The sequence below is a fragment of the Phyllostomus hastatus genome, unplaced genomic scaffold (genome assembly GCF_019186645.2).
Source record: "Phyllostomus hastatus isolate PE091 unplaced genomic scaffold, TTU_PhHast_1.1 phas_scaffold_21, whole genome shotgun sequence".
NCBI classification, from domain to species: Eukaryota; Metazoa; Chordata; class Mammalia; order Chiroptera; family Phyllostomidae; genus Phyllostomus; species Phyllostomus hastatus.
In genome coordinates, this window is record NW_025334017.1 from 48,506,104 (window position 1) to 48,524,009 (window position 17,906).

Sequence of the window (17,906 nt, forward strand, 5' to 3'; positions counted from 1 at the left end):
CGGTTTTCTCACCTTTCAGAGACTTGATCTGCTCTTTGCTGTTCGAATCCACGGGGAATCTTCTGTCTCTGCACTTGGGCTGTGCCATTTGTACCTCGTCAGGGTTGCTGGCGGTACCTGGCGGTGTGAGGTAAGATTCTAAGGCTTTCCCCTGGCAGCTCTGCCTCAGTGGACTGAGTGCTGGCCTGCCAGCTGAGAGGTCACAGGTTCAATTCCCAGCCAGGACACATGCCTGGGTGGTGGGCCCACCCCCAGTCCAGGTGAACGAGAGGCAGCGTGTGGGTGTACCTCTCCCACATCCATGCCTCACTCCTTCCACGTCCTTTCCCCTCTCTCTAAAAAAAAATAAAAGTGAAAACTTAAAGAATCTAAGGCTGGTGTTCCAGACCCTCCTTGAAGAGGACTGAGTTTTAGACTGCTTGTCTCTTTGAACTTTGTCTTTGCCTTAAATTGTGTTTCTGTGTCTGTTTTGAAAGGAATGGCGGGTCTCAACATGGAACAGTTTTCTGGAAGATCAGGGTCTACTACGGAGGATGAGATCTTCCCTGTGCAAACTCTCCCTGTTGTCACAGCCTAAGGATTCCACTGAGAAAGGATGGAAAAGGTGGTTTCAGGGGAGAAAGGACCCCAGTCCCCTCTCACGCAGTGAAACCCAGGAACCAAAGGGGAAGGGGAAAGGGGACATTCTGATCTTCAGGGGTCTGCTGGGCCAGCCTGCTGTCTCCCTGCCCCTGCTCCAGCCCCGAAGCTGTGGAGGGCAGGGCGTCCTGAGCCGCTCCCTTACCAGCACACTACAGAAAGTGCAGCGATCACTAAGAATAAAAATGTGCGTGTCCTTGCCAGGGGAGAGAGAACTGTTTCTGGAAGTTATGAAATAAACCGGTCAATCTAGAGAGTGCTGCCCACTGGACTCCCAGCCCAGGTGGAGGCCTAGACAGAAACACTTCACGTCCCCGCACAACCAAAACAAGGACAACAACCAATTGGAAAACAGAAACAACCAGGACTGCCAGAAACCCGCACTGTTGGAAGTCCGACACCCGAGGAGTGGAAGCAGACCCAGTCCACAGACTGGGGGGAAGAGGCGAGGGAGGGGGCAGGGGGGTGCACAGGGGAGGGGGCAAGGGGGGGGGGCCTGCACAGCAGGTGGTCCCACACTTGCGGGAGAACAAAGCAGAGGAAGGACTGGGGAGTGGGTCACATCTGGCAAGGAGACGCACTCTGGACCTGTGCACGTGGGACCCCAACAGCCAGGTCTGCAGAGCAGGGCCACCCGCCCCTGGGCTCCTGGGCAGGTTCCCCACTTGCAGCCAGGGGTGGAGGGCACCTGTGAGGAGACCCAGAGGGAGGAGCCCACCCCCTCCCAGGCACCACTGAGGCAGGCCCCAGACCTCCCCCTAGACGGCTGAGCTCCAGCCCCAGGGAGCGACCCCACACGGTGCTGGTGTCCTGACGGCCCCGCCCCCGGAGGTCGGCCCACTGGCCCCGGCGCCCCTCTGCCTTGGTGCTGCCTGGCTCTGGGGCCTCTGCCTTGTAGGTCTGTGTCGGCTCCCCTGCCAAGCCCTGTCCCCGGGCCCACAGACTGAGACTCTGGGCCTGGGGTGGGTCACCCCCCATTCTCGTGTGTGGTGTTACTGCTGCTGCTTGGTGCTGAGTGATTGGTGTTGTCATTAGGCTGGCGAGGGTTTGGCCCCAGGCAGCCATGCCCCCCTCCGCCCGACCGTGCTGCTTCTCAGGGCCTGCAGCTGGGGCCCTGCTGAGGCCACGGGGGTCTGCAAGGGCCGGGGCTGCAGCCGGGGTCGTGCCGCACGGGTGCTCTCACCCGGGTGCTGGACACCCGGTGTGCTCCGCCCGGTGGCCGTCCGCACCCGGCCCCCCGCTGCTGCCCCACTCACCGGGGTCGGACCACCCGCCCTGATGGGGGCTGGGCGTGTGAGACTGAAAACCATGGTTTCCACCCACACGTGCTCGAGACCCACGGAGGATGGATTCCGTGATGTGCATGGTTCCCGGGGGCAGTGACACCCACCGACAAACACGTGTTAGCGTGTGAGATGTTTTCTGCCTCTGTGCTTTCTGTGGAGGCCCCTCCTGGGGAGCCCAGGGAGGACCCCGGACAGACCTGGGGACAGGGACTGGGGCCGGGACAAGGGAAGGGAGGTGGGTCACCACAAGGCCCACAGGAGGCAGACCCGAGCCACCGAGACAGGCTGGAGGAACACCCACTTCCTCCTGAGAATCCCACAAGCACCCATCAGTCACCCCTGCCCCAACTCCATCCTAGATGGCTCCACCCCCCCGCCCTGGACTCGACTGGCTGACACCGGCTTTGGTGTAGGATTACCTCCAGGGGTTAATCTGCAGGAAAAGGCTGGTGTGAGCTTGTGGTGTAGCCTGTTGTCAGGCCCCTGGGGCTCTTGGACTTCAGAAATAAACACATCTAACTAAGATTTCCATGGGTGGGGCACAAAGGCTTGAGGGGGCAGGCGGAGGCCGGAAGTGGGTGGTGGATATATCAGGGCCAGCAGGGGTGGGAGCACATGCTGCGGCGCTGAAGGAGGCTGAGGCCAGCAGTGAGCACTCGGCCAGTGCAGGTGGGAGGAGGCGGGGGAGGTGAGCAGGGGGTCAGCCAGGCAGGGCCAGGGCTGGGGAGGGGACGCCCGAACCTGAACTTGGGACTCCCCGCAGGCACCCCCCTCGTGGCACAGAATCCAGGAAGCATGAGAGGCCTCCATCTGGTCCTGCTGGCGGTGCTGCTGTGCTCAGACCGCGGTGAGTGCCAGGGCTGGCCGGACCTGTCCTGGGAGTGGGGATGGGTCCTCGGTCCCCTGGTCCTGAGCCCTGAGGGGTCTGTGCTCACAGCCCCAGAGGGTGGGCTCCCCAGGTCCTGGGCAGGGGCCTGGAGACGGCTGTCCAGAGCACGGGTTCCAGTTCGGGTTGTGGTTGTGGTCGGCGGGGGTGTAAAGTCAGCCTTCCTGTCCTCTGAACCTGGCCTGTGTCCCCACCCCGCCCCAGCCCTGAGCCTACAGTGCTACCTCTGTGCTGGGGCCCAGACGACCACACAGTGCCCTGTCATGTCCTGTGGACAGGGACCGAACGTCTGCTACAAGAGTGACCTGATTGTCACCTGGCAGGATGGTGAGTTCCCTGCGCCCAGAGCGTGGGGCTGAGTTCAGGGGGCCTCATGGAAGGGGTGTGGGTGTGTCAGGGGCCAGGTCCGTGTCACCTGGGGCTGCTGCCTGTCCCTGCCCCCCTGCCCTGTGCACTGAGCAGCCTGTAGAGGCCTCCTGGGCCGGGGGGGTGGGGGGGAAGGGGGCTCCCAGCTTATGGAGGGACGACCAAGGGGAGCTGATGACCACAGCCACCCTAACAGGGACAGAGGGACTAGAAGCTCCCACAGCAGGCACTTTTTTCCCTCCTGCAGGACGGAAGGTCAGCGTGCAGCACGGGGGTTGCGCCCCTTCCTGTGAGGAGGCGTCCAAACTGACGCAGACAGTGGCTAACCCAGGCCCAGGGTTGGGTCCGATGAACAACATACTGGAGGAAATGGGTTCGCTGGTCCCCAAGTTTGAAGTGCAGGGTGTGTCTTGCTGTGAGAAGGACCTCTGTAACGGGGTGTCCCGGGCCGGGCGCAGCCTCTGGGCCCTCGCTGGGGGGCTCCTGCTCAGCCTGGGGCCAGCCCTGCTCTGGACCCTGCCCTGAGGACCCGCCTCGGGCACAGAAAAGGGTGAGGGTGGCCATGTCCACGCAGCACCCACGGGGGCCCCACGGCAAGCTGGCTGTCCCACCCACACTGGCCCACTCAGACCTGGGAGTCCTCAGACAAAGGGCTGAGCTGCCCTCCTCCCAGGGCAGGGGCCCAGAGAAAGGGCGGCCCCCCCCTGCACTGACCCAGCTGTGCCCACAAGCCTGTCTGCTTTGCCAGCACCGTCCGTTCACCTCTGCCCCACGAGGCAGGGACCACCTGCTGGGCAGGGGCCCCTGGGAGAGCCGCCCCACAGCCCCTCCTGCAGTTCCCCAGTGTGCCCCCCGCAAACAGATAATAAACTTGGCAGCACCGGCCTGCTGTGCATGTGCCACTCATCCCACTGGGGGCCGTGGGGGCTCCACACCCACTTCCACGGGAGGCTGGGCTCCCGCCCCATCTCAGGCCCAACCCCGAGGGCCTGGTGGGTTAGGAGGGGCCGTGCCCGGGGGCGCCCTCTCTGCAGCCCGTGAGGAGGCCCCCACACCTTCCCTGCAGCACCCCCTCCAGGCCGGCTCCCTGCCCTGCAGCCCCTGCCCCTGGAGGTGGCTGCTGTCCTGGCCCCTGGGCCTGGAGGGCTGGGATGGGACACCCTCCACAGGCCGAGAGGTCCGTACCTCCCCCGGGTCATCGTTGCTCTGTCTTCCCCTCAGCGCACCTGCACCCGCGAGCCCTTGCCGCCACCACTGGAGGGGTGGCAGCACTTTACCTCTCCCCAGGGCCCCCCCAACCACGTTTTCCCGGGGGAGAAGTCTCCCTCCACTCCCTGACACCCTGGGGCTGAGGACGTCCTGGGTCGGGTCTAGGGCCCCCACGGAGACCATCAGGGTAGGAAACTGAGGCGTGGACAGGGGGCCAGCTCCCACCCTGGGGTGCTGCCCTCACCCGTCGGTTGGCAGCTGGGATGTGACCCCAAGTCCCAGCTCAGGCTTCCTCGGAGGAGCAAGTGCAGACCAGGGGCCCCTCCCACCTGAGCTGAAAGGGAGACTCAGCCCCACCCCTAACACTGGGGACCGCTCCTCCCCCCAGGCTTTGGGGCAGCTGTGAAGAGGTGCAGGGCCGGGGGCAGGGACGTGCCCCGTGGGACGGCACCTCTGGGGCCAGGAGATCTGGAAGCTCCAGAATCCCGGAGGGAGCCCCCTCCTTGCTGTGAGTCCCCAGTCCGAACAGCAACCCCATTTGACAGGCGGCGACACCGCGGCCCTGGGCGATAGGGCCTCGGGGTGAATTTGTCGGGAAGGGGCGCCTGGCCAGCAGAACTGCTGGAAGACCCCACCGCCCCTGCGCAGCTGGGCTCTCCGGAACCTCTCAGCTGGTCCCTGCCCACTCCCGGTCACTCTTCAAACACTTTTCACTTTGAAATCAGTTCTCGCTCTCAAAGAAGTTTCAGAAGTCCACTTTCTATATCTCCTCCGCCCAGCTCCGTACCACGGACACCTTCTTCCACAACCACAGGGCCAATGTCAAATACAGGGAATGGCACCCGCAGCGCCCACATTGACCGTGTCCACACCCCCCACTGCCCACCACCGTCCGAGCCCTGGACCCGAGCCCGCGCTGCGTCTCCCATCCCGTCCCCCTCCTGCCAACCCGGCTTCTCCAGCCTTCAGACTCCACACTGCTCCGCCCAGGGCTTTCCCCCCACCACGGCCTGGGACCCCCTTGTACCGCCAGTCCTCCTGTTCTTGACAGCTGACATTCCCGTGGTTCACCTGCGTGTTTGTGAGCTAGAAACACCTGGGCAGCCAGGTGCTGCCAGAGTGAGGCCTCAGGCACCACCTCTGTCTGCAGTTGTCCAAACTGGGCAGCCGGTGGGCACAGGCCTGCACGGCAGCGGCCTCGAGAAAGCCGGTTGACTTCATTCCAAGGGGATCCTCTCTGTGTCGTGCATTCAGTGTCTGTCCTGCTGGCCCTGCCGCACAGTGGGGGGCAGGAGTCCCTCAGCCCCGCACCCCGCTCCCTTTTCCCTGCAATGGGGAGGTGGGCCCCTCCCCCCATGGCCCCGCTGCCGGTCCCCCCTGGAGGGAGGCGCACAAGGGGTCTAGGGTAGAGCCCTGCAGGTGTGGGGGTGGAAGCACGTGTGTGGTGTGTGTGGCGTGCCCACTCTGTGTGAGGTGTGTGCCGAGTGGGGGGTGGACAGTGTGTGCGTGCTGTGCGTGTGTGGGGTGGGGACACGGCACCAGTGGATCAGCCAGGGCTGGCACCCTGTGGGCCCCACCCTGGAGGCCCCCAGGATCCTCTTCCCAGACCCGCATCCTGGGTCCCTCCCTGGGTGGGTCCTGTCGGCAGCAGCTCGAGACGGTGGGGGGGGCGGCACCTGTGACTCCGCAGGGAACAGGACATGGGGCTGGGGTGAGTGGGGTGGGGTGACTGCAGCCCCCCTAGAGCAAGAGCACCTGGGGCAGGGAGCCCCCCCTTCCCCGCCTGTCCACAGGGAGAGGCCCCAAGGATGAGGACAGAAGTCTTCCGGGAAGGGAGAACAATTACTGGAAAAGAAAACAGATTCCACCCCCCAGTCATGGGGTCCTGCCCACCCCCAGCTCCCTCCCCCAGGTCCCCTCCCCTTCCTGAGTGGGTTACCCAGCCCTTCTGAGAGTGGAGGGGTGGCCAGGGGAGGGACGGAGTGGCTGCGGAAACCCCTGCTGTCCCCCCCGTGGCCAGACCTCGGTCACCGAGGACCTCCACACACTGGGGAAGGGAGAGGGCCGCAGGGACTCCACTGTGACACAGCAGGGGGCCCAGCCACTGTGGGGGGGGAACAGGGTGCTCCCAGGTCTGGGACCCCAGGGGCTGCAGTGAGAGCCTTGTGTGTGTCCGTGACCATGACCTCTGTGAGGGCGTCACACCCAGAGGCAAACTGCTGTGGGGAGAAACATAACTGAGGCCCAAACCTCCACCCTGGCCGGTGTGGCTCAGAGGACTGAGCGCTGTCCTGGGAACCAAAGGTTGGTGGTTTGAGTCCCAGTGGGGTCACATGCCTTAGTTGTCGGCCAGGTCTCCAGTACGCAGTGCGTGAGAGGCAACCACACATTGATGTTTTTCTCCCTCTCTTCCTCCCTCCCTCTCCCTCTCTCTAAAAATAAAACCTAAAAAAAAAAAAAAAAAGAAATCTCCTCCTAACCCAGAAAAGCTCTCCACACACACACTGTGTTATTGAGTCAGCACTAAAGCAGGTGAGTGCATCCTAAGTGTGTCTGTCGGAGACCCCCACATGGGGCTGTGGAGACCCATGGGGCCACCCCCCAGTCCACACAGGGGAGAGGGCCCGGGTGGGGGTGGTCAGATCCTCCCTCCATGGCCCAGACCACTCGTGCATCAGCATGCAACTCCCATCTGCCACTTGGGGCTGTTCCTGCAGTGCAAGCCCTTCCAGTCACGGCAGGGAGCCCTAAGAAGTCAGTCCGGGGATTAAAGTCCTGGACTGGGGGCTCCTGTGCTGCTTTCAGGACCGTGGACGGTGAGATCGGCTTCGTGGCTTCCGATTCGTCTTCTTAAATACAGGAGAGAGTGGGGATGAGGTGCCCGGGGTAGGGTAGAAAAATACGGAGTAACAGCCCTGGCTGGTGTGGCTCAGTGAACTGGGCGCTGGCCTACCCACCAAAGAGTTGCTGGTTCGATTCCCAGTCAGGGCACAGGCCTTAGCTGTGTGCTGGGTCCCCAGTAGAGGGCACCCAAGAGGCAACCACACGCTCATGTTTCTCTCCCTCTCTCTCTCCCCCTTCCCCTTTTCCTAAAAATAAAGAAATGAAATGTTAAAAACTAAAACAGAAAAATACCGAGTAACAATTTACATATGTTGTTCATACTAAAAAAATTCATTTCTTACAGGGTGTTTCCTCTGACCCAGGCCGGCCCCGCCCACAGCCTGAGCCCCACCCACCCTGCAGTCATAACTGGGTCCCGGAGCCCAGGCTGAGACAGGATCGGGGTGTGGGGGTCTCAGGGGACTCCTCAGCGTTGCCAGACCCTTAAGGCAGCAGACAGGCCACAAGTTCAAAATGCCAGAAGGCAGGTTGGACATGAAACGTTGTTATCACAAAGCCGTTGTAAAACTTTCCATCTTCCGGTTCCCCTGCTTGGCGCCCGGGGACCTGAAGCCGGTGTCAGAGAGATTTACAGCCCCCACCCCGCCCTTCCCGCCTGCGCTGAGCGGGATGCGGGCCCTTGGCTGCCCAGGTCCCCTGGGGCGCCACTCTGCTGCTCTGCAGCCCCAAGTTCACCCCCGCCCCGCCCCTGGCTTATGCCCTCCCTCCTTGAAGGGGCTGGGCCCTGCTGCTCAGCCAGAGGGCTCTACTCTCTTCAGGGCCCACCTTGTCTTCTGTGGTGCCCCCGCCAGTACGTTCCCTGCACCTCGAACCATCCTTCGGCGTCTGCTTCCCAGAGCACCCAAACTGACGCCCTCCCCACCTGTCCGGTGCTGTCCTCTCCCCACCCACTTCCTCCATTCTCAGTGGCATGGAGAAGTCAGCCGGGGACAAGGGGTGGCGCACGGAGCCACACAAGGGCCCCGTGACCAGGGACAAAGGGTGTGCAGGAGAGGCCAGAGCTGGCAGCCTCCAAGGCGCCTGAACCCGCCCGGGCCTCTCTCGGAGGGCAGGCCTGCTCCATCCCCATGGCGGCAGGCGGGCACGAAGACGCCCTCCCTGACTTTCTCCTTTCCCATCTGGGGTGCGGAGGGCTGCGTTTTCCGCCTTACCTAGTAGAGAATTTACAAATCACCGCAAAGGTCTGGTGATGCTCGACCCAGGTGACTTCTCTGAGCCCGAGCTGCTGCCCCCTGCTGGTCGAGCGAGGCGACCACAGAGGTCAGGCGGGGCCCTGGCCTGGGGCCGCGTGAGCCCCGCCCCCTCTGCCCAAGGGCGACCCCTACCGACGGGAAACTGGCTGGCGGGGCCGAGGGCTCAGAACTGTGTGGAGGAGAGAGCCTGGAGTGAGGCTGCCCAGCCTCCCGCCATTTGGGCTCCCCTTGGCCAGAGACAGCTGGTTTCTGCCTCCCAGGTGCACAGGGTCGGTCCTGGCCTTTGCTGGCTGCTCTCCAGCCTAGCGCGGCCCCAGGCCGGGCTGCAGGGCCCTGGGGCCAGAACCGGACCGGGCACCCAGGCCCACTGCCCAGAAGGACAGCTGCGGGGCCTCCGCGGCGGGTCTCTTCCCCACTCCCAGGACACCTTGCACAGCTTGAAGCAGATCTGCTCATGAGAGGGCAGGCACCCCAAGGCTGCGGGTTGGGTTTGGGGGCACAGGGACCTGACCAGAGCCCAGAGGAGGAACGGCCTAGAGGCCTCTAAGGTAGAAACAGCTACAGGGAAGGAATGAAGCTGGCCAGGCCCCGGATCCACCGAGTGTCCGGGAGATTGGAGAGCCAGCCGGCTGACTGACCACCGCCTCGGGGTGGACCGGCCAGGGCTTCCAGCCCCGCAGCGGGGTGCTACGCGCACTTTGGCCTCCAGAGGGCGCGCGAAGGCCGCGGGAAGGGGAGTAGCTCCAGGGACCCGAACGCAGGCCCCGCCCTCAGGAGGGAAGGTGGGGGCCGCCCTGCGAGGCCGCGGGCGAAACGATGGGGGTGCTGGGAACGTGGGGGCAGACGGAAGCTGGTAGACCACTGCCTGCCGAGACGCGGGGGTGCGGGGCTGTGCCTAGGAGGAGCAGGGTCTCCCCATGCATAGCCCCTCCCAGCCGGGGGGCTGCGATAAGGGAGCCCCGCGCCACTTCTCCACCAACCAGCCGCCAGAGCAGACCTCCGGGGCGCCACCTGCCATTCCCAGATGGCTCTCCACCCGGAGAAACGCGCAAGGGAGGTCTCGGCGCTCAAGTCCCGTCACGTCCCACCAGGTCAACCCCTCATCTAGGGACAGGGGTCTGTGCTGTCTGGAGACCCCGGCGGATGGGAGCCTGCGGTCCGCTCCTCCCAGAGAGCCGGCCCGGAGGTGCGGGGTTCCGAGCTGTCCTCCCGTAGCTAAAGGAGACAGGCTGCTGCGCGGAGGGTGACCCCAGAGACTCTGGGCGCGTTGGGATGGAGTCCAGGCCCTCCCACTGCCCAGCCCCCCCCCCCCACCCCAGGGGGAGATGGAGAGAAAGGTTCAGGTCTGAACCAGCCTCAACACCAAACTCTCCACCTCAAGGGGCCACAGAACTCTGGGAGCTTGAGGGGACGGTTCAGTGGCTCTTGCGCCAGCCACACCCCAAACAGCCACTGTCACCAGACCTCCTGCTTACACTCCTAAGGGTGCGTGTGCAGCCCGGGGGGCCGGAGGGCACCCCCTGGCGAGTTCACCTGCCTCCCCAGCGTCAGGGGCCCAGGGACAGGGCCCTCCTGCCCAGCAGGGCAGCAGTGGCTGGGGCGGGGTGGATGCCTAGGGTCTGGGGCACAGGCCACAGCGAGTCTGAGCTGCCCAGCTCAGAGGTGCGTCGAGAGGCGCATCAACTCTGCAGGCGCTGGCCCGGGCCCTGGGACTCCCGGGGATTCTGGCACCCGGGACCGGAGCCCACGGTCAGATGGTAAGGTCTGTGTGGACAGGAGGGGCCACAGGGTCGCAGCGGGACAAACTACAGGGCCCTCGGAGGGCTGCGGGGTCGGCGGCCCCAACAGCCACCGCTGGGATGTGCCCCGGCCGCAAGCCAGCCCCATGGGGCGCGAGTCAGGTCCGGGCCGGCGGCACACAGCAGGTGTGCCCTGGGTACGCGCTGACGGACAAGGCGCCGAATGGCCACCTGGACACCGGGCAGGCCTCTGCGTTCTGCGCAGAGAGAGGGTCAGGGCAGGCTGGCCTTGTGAGCGGACCCCGAGCCGCAGCCCAGCGAACCCGCAGAAGGCTGGGGTCCGTCCTGGGCAGAGGGTCCTGGCCCGGGCGGGGCCTCAGAGAAGGCAGCCCTGCACCAGCGGAGGAGGGGTCCACAGCCTGCAAAGGCTGCTCGGGCTGGTGGCAGCTGCTGCCCACACCACTGCCCAGAAGCCACAGAGCCCAGAGGCCCCTCCACCAGCCTCGTGGTGTGGGTCCGGCCACCACCCCCCCCCACCCCACCCGTGGAAGGGCTAACAGCTCCGCTCGAGATGAGCCCTGGCCGAAGGCCTCTCACCTGTCCCCTCACCTGTCCCCTCACCGCCCCCACCCCTCTCTGCAAAAGGGAGCTCAGCTACTGCCCGGCCGTCTGCCTCGGACGCATTCCCTGCGCGGTGCTCGGGCCCTCGCGCGTCCGGCCACTTGTGGGTCTTCGGGCTCCAGTGGGAGCACCCCTCCCCCACACCTCCTCCGGGTCCGGAGACCAAGAGGCAGCGAGCATGTGCCCGGAGGTGGGTCCCCTCCAGCCCCGGCCCCCGCACGCCAGCACCAGAAGGTCCGACCCCGCCCGCGCCCGCCCTGGCTCCGCCTCCGGCCCTCCCAGCCAACCGCCCGCGCAGCAGCCCGCCTCGGAGTCTGGCTCGGGCTGCTCGGCCGGGTGGTGGAGCTGCGTCCAGCGCGGTGAGTCCCCAGGCCCGGGCGAGGCGTGCGCGGGGCGCGGAGACCGAGACCCGGGCGCCGCAGAAGGTGCTCTGTAGGGCGCGGAGGGAATCGAGCGAGGGGGCCGCCTGGAGAGGCGCGGAAGAGGCCAGGCAAGGCTGGGAGTCCGGGGGCGGCTGGGCTCGGCCCCAGCGGCGGAGCCTGTGCTCCCAGCCCCCCAGCCCTGCCGAATCTTTCTAAAGATCTGAGGTGGGAGCTGGCGGAGACCACCGCCCGGTACCCTCGTTGGCTGGCAGCCCAGGGCTGCGCAGGCACTGGGGACGCGTCACCCAAACCTGGGTTCCCCGTGGCCCCTCACTGGGGAAGTGGGGTGAGCTTTCCTGATCTGGGAAAGGCCTGGGGTCTTGGCGGCGGTGGGGAGAGCTGCCTGCCCCAGGGGTCGGTGACCCCGGGACCGGAGCTCCCCCCGGCGGGCGGTGAGGCCCCTGTTTGACATAGATTACACAAGTATGTGAGGTGCCTAGGTGCCCAGGCCCCCTGCGCCCGGCCCCCTGGTGCCTCCTCACCCCTGGGGACCAGGACAGGCTCCTGCCTCTCCTGCCGATCCGAGTCACTGGATGATGCCCGTGAGCCTGGCGGAGGAGTTGGGAGTCCAGGCCCCGGGCGACCGCGGCCGGAAGCGCACCGGCTGCCCCTCCGCCTGACCCGGCTCACGCGGAACCACTCCGGGCGGCTCAACCCGCCTGGCTGGATGCCTGGCTGGGGACGCTGGGGACGCTGGCTATGACTGCGTGTGGCCACGCATACCAGAGCTTCTGTGAGGACAGCTCCGGGCCCCTCCACGCCCAAACCTCACTGGAGGGAAGAGGCGGAAACCAGCTTCTTTCTCCCTGCACTGCCTGGGCTCAGCACTGTTCTGGAAACTCCCGAAGCTCCCGCTGCTGACCCCGGGGCCTCAGCCCAGGCCCGGGCTGGGCAGCAGAGCCTGCGGGCCCACTCTCAGAGCCCCCACCAGCCGCTGCAGAAGTCTGTTCGTTCTCTCGCCTGTGCTCCTCCTCCCTCTTCCCGGGGCCTGAGAACTACCTCCCTGGGGGCGAGAAACACCCCTCCCCCGCCCCAGCTGCCCCTGCAGATGGCACCGCGGGGCCCCTCCTCCCACCCTGGGCCTCCATCCGAACAGAGTGGAAAGCCCAGCTCGTCACCCCAAAGCGCTCTTTCCCCCCCACTGCCACGCGCCTCTGCCCAAGAGGTCAGAGGACACAGGGCAGCCCCCACGGACTCACCCGCCGCCGGAGAAGGGCCCGTGCCCACCGCTCCCCCCCTTAAGCTCAGCCAGGCTCAGGCTCGGGGAGGGCCTCAGCTAGAGGGGTCTGCACCGAGTGAGGGGAGGGGGGAGCCCCACTTCCAGAAGCTGCAGCCTACCCCACCCCCCAAGTGGGGTCGCCAGGCTCCTTGTGCCACTGGGAGCCCCGGTGCCCCCCTCAAGCCGTGTCTCCGAAGCAGGGGTGTTCTGGTCATGCGAGTCGTGGAGGGGAGCCCGCCCCAGACAAGATGAAGGTCTTCCTGCCGGTGCTGCTGGCGGCCCTGCTGGGGGCGGAGCAAGGTGAGGCCCCCGGCCACGGTGCCCTCGCCTGGACTCCCTCCCCACCCTCCCCAGCGGTGCCCAGGGGTCCTTCCAGGCCGCCTCCCAGGGACCCACCCTGTGCAACCCAGGAGGCCCCCCCCGCCCCCGCCCCAGGGGTCCCGCCCCGGCGCCCTGCCCTCCCTCGGGTGCCCCCTGCAGCATGTCCCTCCTTCCGCAGCCCACTCCCTCATGTGCTTCTCTTGCACGGACCAGAAAAGCAACTTCTACTGCCTGAAGCCCACCGTCTGCTCGAGCTCTGACAACTACTGCGTGACCATCTCCGCCGCGGCGGGCATCGGTGAGCGCTGGCCCCACCCCACCCCACCCCGACCCTGGCCCCCGCCCCGGGCCCGCCCGCCGCCCCTCCACTCACAGCGCGCTTCCTGCTGCAGGGAACGTGGTGGACTTTGGCCACAGCCTGAACAAGGGCTGCTCCCCGGTCTGCCCCGCCCCCCCCAACATCAACCTCGGGGTGGCATCCATGGGCACCTACTGCTGCCAGAGCTTCCTGTGCAACATCAGCGCGGCCGACGGCGGGCTGCGGGCCAGCGCCACCGTGCTGGGCGCAGGGCTCCTGCTCAGCCTGCTGGCCGCCCTGCGGCGGCTCGGACCCTGACCGCCCGGCCCCGTGCCGGCCGACCCCCACAGCTCAGGAAGGAAAGCCCAGCCCCACCCAGGCCCCCCCCACCAGCCCCTGCCTGGCCCCGCCCCCTCGGCCTCAGCCCCACCATCGGGCCTGCTCCCCGCACCTGCCTCCGCCCCCGCCCCCAGGGCCCACCGCCACCCCTCACGGCCCGAGTCAGTGATGCGAGCCTCCTCGGATGGGGTCCCCTGGAGCCCGCAGCTCCAGGGGTCAGGACTGGTCTTGGGGAACCCAGCTCACCTCAAGGGGCACCTCCGTCTGCCCCAGGGCCCGCCCTGCTCCGGGCCCTGTGCGACCCCAGACGGTGGCGTGTAGTCAGTGCTTCGTGGCATGATGTCTGGGGAGGGGGCGCATGCTGTGACTGTGGGTGCGCCCAGCCGTGTGGAAGGCTGGCCGTGCTGGGGGAGGGGTGGGGGTAAGCGGCCAGGGAGCCCCGAGCTCCAGCACGGGCGTCTGTCTCTGCACCCCGCACCCCACTCACTGCAACCGCGGCCTCCGGGTCGAGGCTGCCAGGCCCGGCACCCGGCTCCCACCCCAAATCCCGCTGTGGCCCCGTCTGACCCCCACCCTTCACCCCCACACCGGCGCCCTCCCTCCTGCTGCTTCGTGCCTCAAATAAACAGTTCTTCCCTCCCCTTCCTACTCTGCTGTGGCTGCCTGGGAGCCCCCATCCCGGCTGGGTCCCCCCGCGGGGTCCTTGGGGCTCCCCTGCTGCCCTGCTCTTCCCTGAGGCCCACTTGGGGACAGTGGGGGGAGGGGACCCCCAAGTCCACGGCTAGGTGCCTGTGAGGTCTAGAAGGGAGCCGCACCTCGTGGCTTCCACGTGCGCCTTCCTGGCTGAGCGTGGCGGTGGGGGAGCCGCCTCAGACAGGACAGCTCAGGAAGCAGGGAGGGCGCCCTGCTTCTGGGAGGGAGGCGAGACCCCGCCCGGTGGGGGAGCGGGGTCGGACGGAAGACAGGGAGTGTGAGGGGACCTGGGCCTTGGGGCCAGGGTGCCGGGGTCAGCCAGGCCAAGGGGGAGGGAGGAGCCTGGCCGGCCAGGCGGGGGCTCGGCGTGCGCTGTGCGGGACCTTCTGCAGGGCCTATGGGAGCCGGAGGGTGGGGGGGGCGTGGGGGGGTGCTCCCCTGCAGGAGGCCTCAGACTGCCCGGGCCCAGCCTCGGCAGCGGGGTCTCGGGTCCCCGAAGGAAGCACGGCTCAGGCGAAGAGACTGAATCCAGACGCCCGGTGGGGGGCGCCGGAGGACAGCCGGGCCTTTTGGGGCCGACTGACGCACCGAGAAAAGTCGATCTTTATTTTCACAGGGGAGGTTACACAACATTCAGTGCGTAGTGTGATTGTGAAAAGAGGAACGGTTGCCACAGAAATAATTCCCAAGAACACAGAAGGTTTTACAGATCAGTCATGTTAAACAAAGAAATAACCGAAAAGTACAGGAAGTCCCACAGATCAACCATGGTAAACAAAGGTTATTGTGACCAAGAGAGTTATCAATCAGATGGCCAACGAAGCTATACGGGCACAAACTTTCAGGTGCCAGTTAGTAACTAGGTGTCTATTAAGATTCTAGGGATTGGTCTAAGTTAAAAGGGTGCAAGGGGTGATTTATAGGTATATAGAAATCAACTATTAGCCATTAAAATTAAATTTATTTCAATTAAATAGCTAATTTTTGGCCTATATTTTTTGATTTATACATCTTGGGGAGGGCCATGTTTTGTGGTCATTTCCATGTACTGAGATTATTATATTCAACTAGAACTCCTTGTTTCTATACACTCCTGTCCAGGGTATGGGAGGGGTAGTGGCTCTAATAAACCTTAAGCTCTCAGGTGGTGACTCCCTAAGAAACGTTCCTAGCAACAGCTTCCTCCAGCGTTCTGGCAGTCGGTCTGCCCATAGTTTAGTTTTGTCCTTAACTTCCCAGGTGGGCGGAGCAGGCAGCATTGGGGTTGCTAGGGGTCTCTATTCTGTGGTCAGCAAGTCATTCCACACAGAATCCGAGGCATCGTGCAGATTTTCTGTTATAACGCACGGGTATCTAAAACCCTACCCCCTATCGCTAGCAGGGACAGGCACACAGGAGGAGACAGACAGGAGACCCGGCCACAGTCCCCTCTGCTGTACAGACGCGTCCCACCCGACCCGACTGTGTCCGAGGTCAGCTGTGGGTCGGCTCCCGACATTGGACCCTGGCTAGAGGGCCGGGGTGCTGCCCCCAGGCCCCCAGCCGTCCCTGCTGTGCGCCCACATCGCCGTGGCAGACCTGCCGGGGTCTTCGGGGACCCGTGGACGGAGGCCCCGGGGCAGCAGCCGGTGGGGCGTGCCGTGGGCGACGTGCGTTCAAGGCTGCCGGGGGGGGGGGGCGGGAGGCGGAGGGTGAGCGGCGAGGGTGCTCGGCGGGGGTTCAGCCCTTCGCTCCCCAGGACGCTCCGGGCAGGGGCGCAGTCCTGGTCGTGCCGGGCGGGCCGGACAGCGTGCCTGCGTCCAGGGATGTGGGACAGTTGTCACCACGGAGGGCCAGGATTCTAGCCTGTCTCCCGGGGCCCCCTGAGGTCAGCAGCCAGGGAGGACCTTTGCACAGGGTGGTCACCGTGAAACCAAAACAGCCTCCTCATCGCCACGCCCACCGAGGGGGGGCCGGCAGGCCCCCGGATCCAGGGCGAGACACAGCAAACGGCCCCCGGAGGGGCCGCCAGGAGGAGGGTCTGCCCCAAGGCGTCAGCGACCCACCCGGCGTGCAGACGAGGGGAAGGGGACGCAGCCCGGCCAGCCTCGGGGAGGCCTGCTTGTGCCACGGACAGTGAAAACCGGAATCACTGGAATGGAGCCGCGTGAAAACCGGAGGAACTCAGGGGCCACGGGGGACCCCTGGGACACAGGTGACGTCACCACAGGAGCCGAACGCCTGAGTTCCGGGTCCTCGCGTAAAGTGTGGGGGCCGCACTGTCCACTCAAGCCACAGGCAGCTTTGCAGGAGGGACTGGGGCCGGGCCCGGCGAGAGGAAGCCGCCCTGGTGGACAGGGAGGTCTCCGTCAGGAACCTGGAACGAACTCTGGGGGCTGGGGAGCCCGGGGGCAGGCCACCAGGGGGCCGGGACACCTGCGCAACACGACAGACACTCTGTTCATGCTGATTCCAGCCGGGCACCGGCTGCTTTCCCGGTGACACTCACCGGTCACCCCTCCTCCCACGCTACAGAGCTGTCCCCGGGCTGCTGAGTGGAAACAGGCGCAGAAGTGGCAGCCACTTGCCCTGCGGGGTCTGTGACCCTGAGGCCCGGGGCTCCATCTGCTCTAGGGGAGGACCAAGTCCCTGTAGGGCAGGGTGGAGGCTGCCTGACCGCCAGGGGCGCCGCTGCGGCTCCAGGCCCTGCGCCCCTCCCTGGGAGGGACCGGAGCCGGTGGGAGGAGATACCCAGCGCTCCAGAGTTTCGGTTTCCCGGGTTCTGCCAGCCTGGGGGAGGAGCGGTGGGGAAGGGAAGGGTGTGGGGGCCTTGGGGGCGGGGCGGAGGGGAAACGAAAGCTTGTCTAGGGCACCGCCCTGGCATCTGCCCAGGTGGTGGTGAGGGACCGGGCACGGTGCCATCCAGCTGGGCACACTGGTCAGGGGTCTGGACTCCCTGGTCCCAGTGCCTGGGTGACAGCCCCCACTCCCCCGCCTCCACCCATGGTGGGGATCTCTGGGAGCAAACAGGCATGTCCAGTGGGGCGGGGGCTCCCGGCAGGCCCAGAGAGCCCCCGTCCCTCCCAGGTGGCTCCCCAGCCCTGCCTCCAGGACGAAGGTCGGTCCCCTGGCCCTGCCCAGCCGCCCACTGCCCCCGCGGCGCCCGCACCTGGAGGGGCCGCCCTGCCGGGCGCTGCACCGCACCCCCGCCTGCCAGGCCTCAGCGTCTGCCCGGCCCCCCAGAGGTGGGCAGTGCGCCAGGACCGCGCTGCAGGGGCGCGTGGCAGGAGTGGACCGGTGGGCCCTGTGAGCCCCCCCACCCCGGGGAGTCTCCGGGACCTTCTCTGGGAAGGGACCTCACGAGGGTGGTCTGGGAGGGACAGCTCCGGAGATGTCCGAGTGGGCCCTGTGACTCTGACGTCTTCAGGTGGAAGGCACTCAACACCTACCTGGGCAGGGGGTGGGGAGTCCCCGAGGTTCCAGGCTGGGTGGGGGTGGGGGGCGAGGGCGGAGGCTGAGCCAGCGAGCGTGGCCGCTGCGGCACCAGGCGGGCGGGGACCCCGAGGGCAGCGGGGCAGCGTGGCGGGGGTGGCCACGGAGCCCTCCCGCCCCGCCCGCACCCCTGCGGGCCCTTCAGACAGCGGTCACTGCGCTTCCCAGCCCCTGGCCTGGCTGTCCTGCTGGTGCACGGGGCTGGGGGTCGCCTGGAACCTTTCCGAGTCTGAGACCAGCCTCGCGGACCCTGACTCCGCCCCGGGCCCGGCTTCCACCAGGCAGGGGGCTCCGGGCAGA

The 17,906-nt window shown here is 66.1% G+C and overlaps 2 protein-coding genes across 2 annotated transcripts; both read left to right on the plus strand.

Annotated features, from left to right (window-relative positions):
* Positions 1–2,440: 2,440 nt before the first annotated feature.
* On the plus strand, positions 2,441–4,062 carry LOC123833132 (lymphocyte antigen 6H-like). Its single transcript, XM_045861227.1, has 4 exons — positions 2,441–2,594; positions 2,689–2,772; positions 3,016–3,138; positions 3,425–4,062. Exons 1-4 carry the CDS (start codon positions 2,456–2,458, stop codon positions 3,700–3,702), a joined length of 624 nt encoding a protein of 207 aa, XP_045717183.1. The 5' UTR covers positions 2,441–2,455; the 3' UTR covers positions 3,703–4,062.
* A 7,021-nt stretch (positions 4,063–11,083) lies between these two features.
* On the plus strand, positions 11,084–14,083 carry LY6E (lymphocyte antigen 6 family member E). The gene is made up of 4 exons (XM_045861524.1): positions 11,084–11,202; positions 12,685–12,784; positions 12,984–13,103; positions 13,198–14,083. Exons 2-4 carry the CDS (start codon positions 12,733–12,735, stop codon positions 13,419–13,421), a joined length of 396 nt encoding a protein of 131 aa, XP_045717480.1. The 5' UTR covers positions 11,084–11,202; positions 12,685–12,732; the 3' UTR covers positions 13,422–14,083.
* Positions 14,084–17,906: the final 3,823 nt, after the last annotated feature.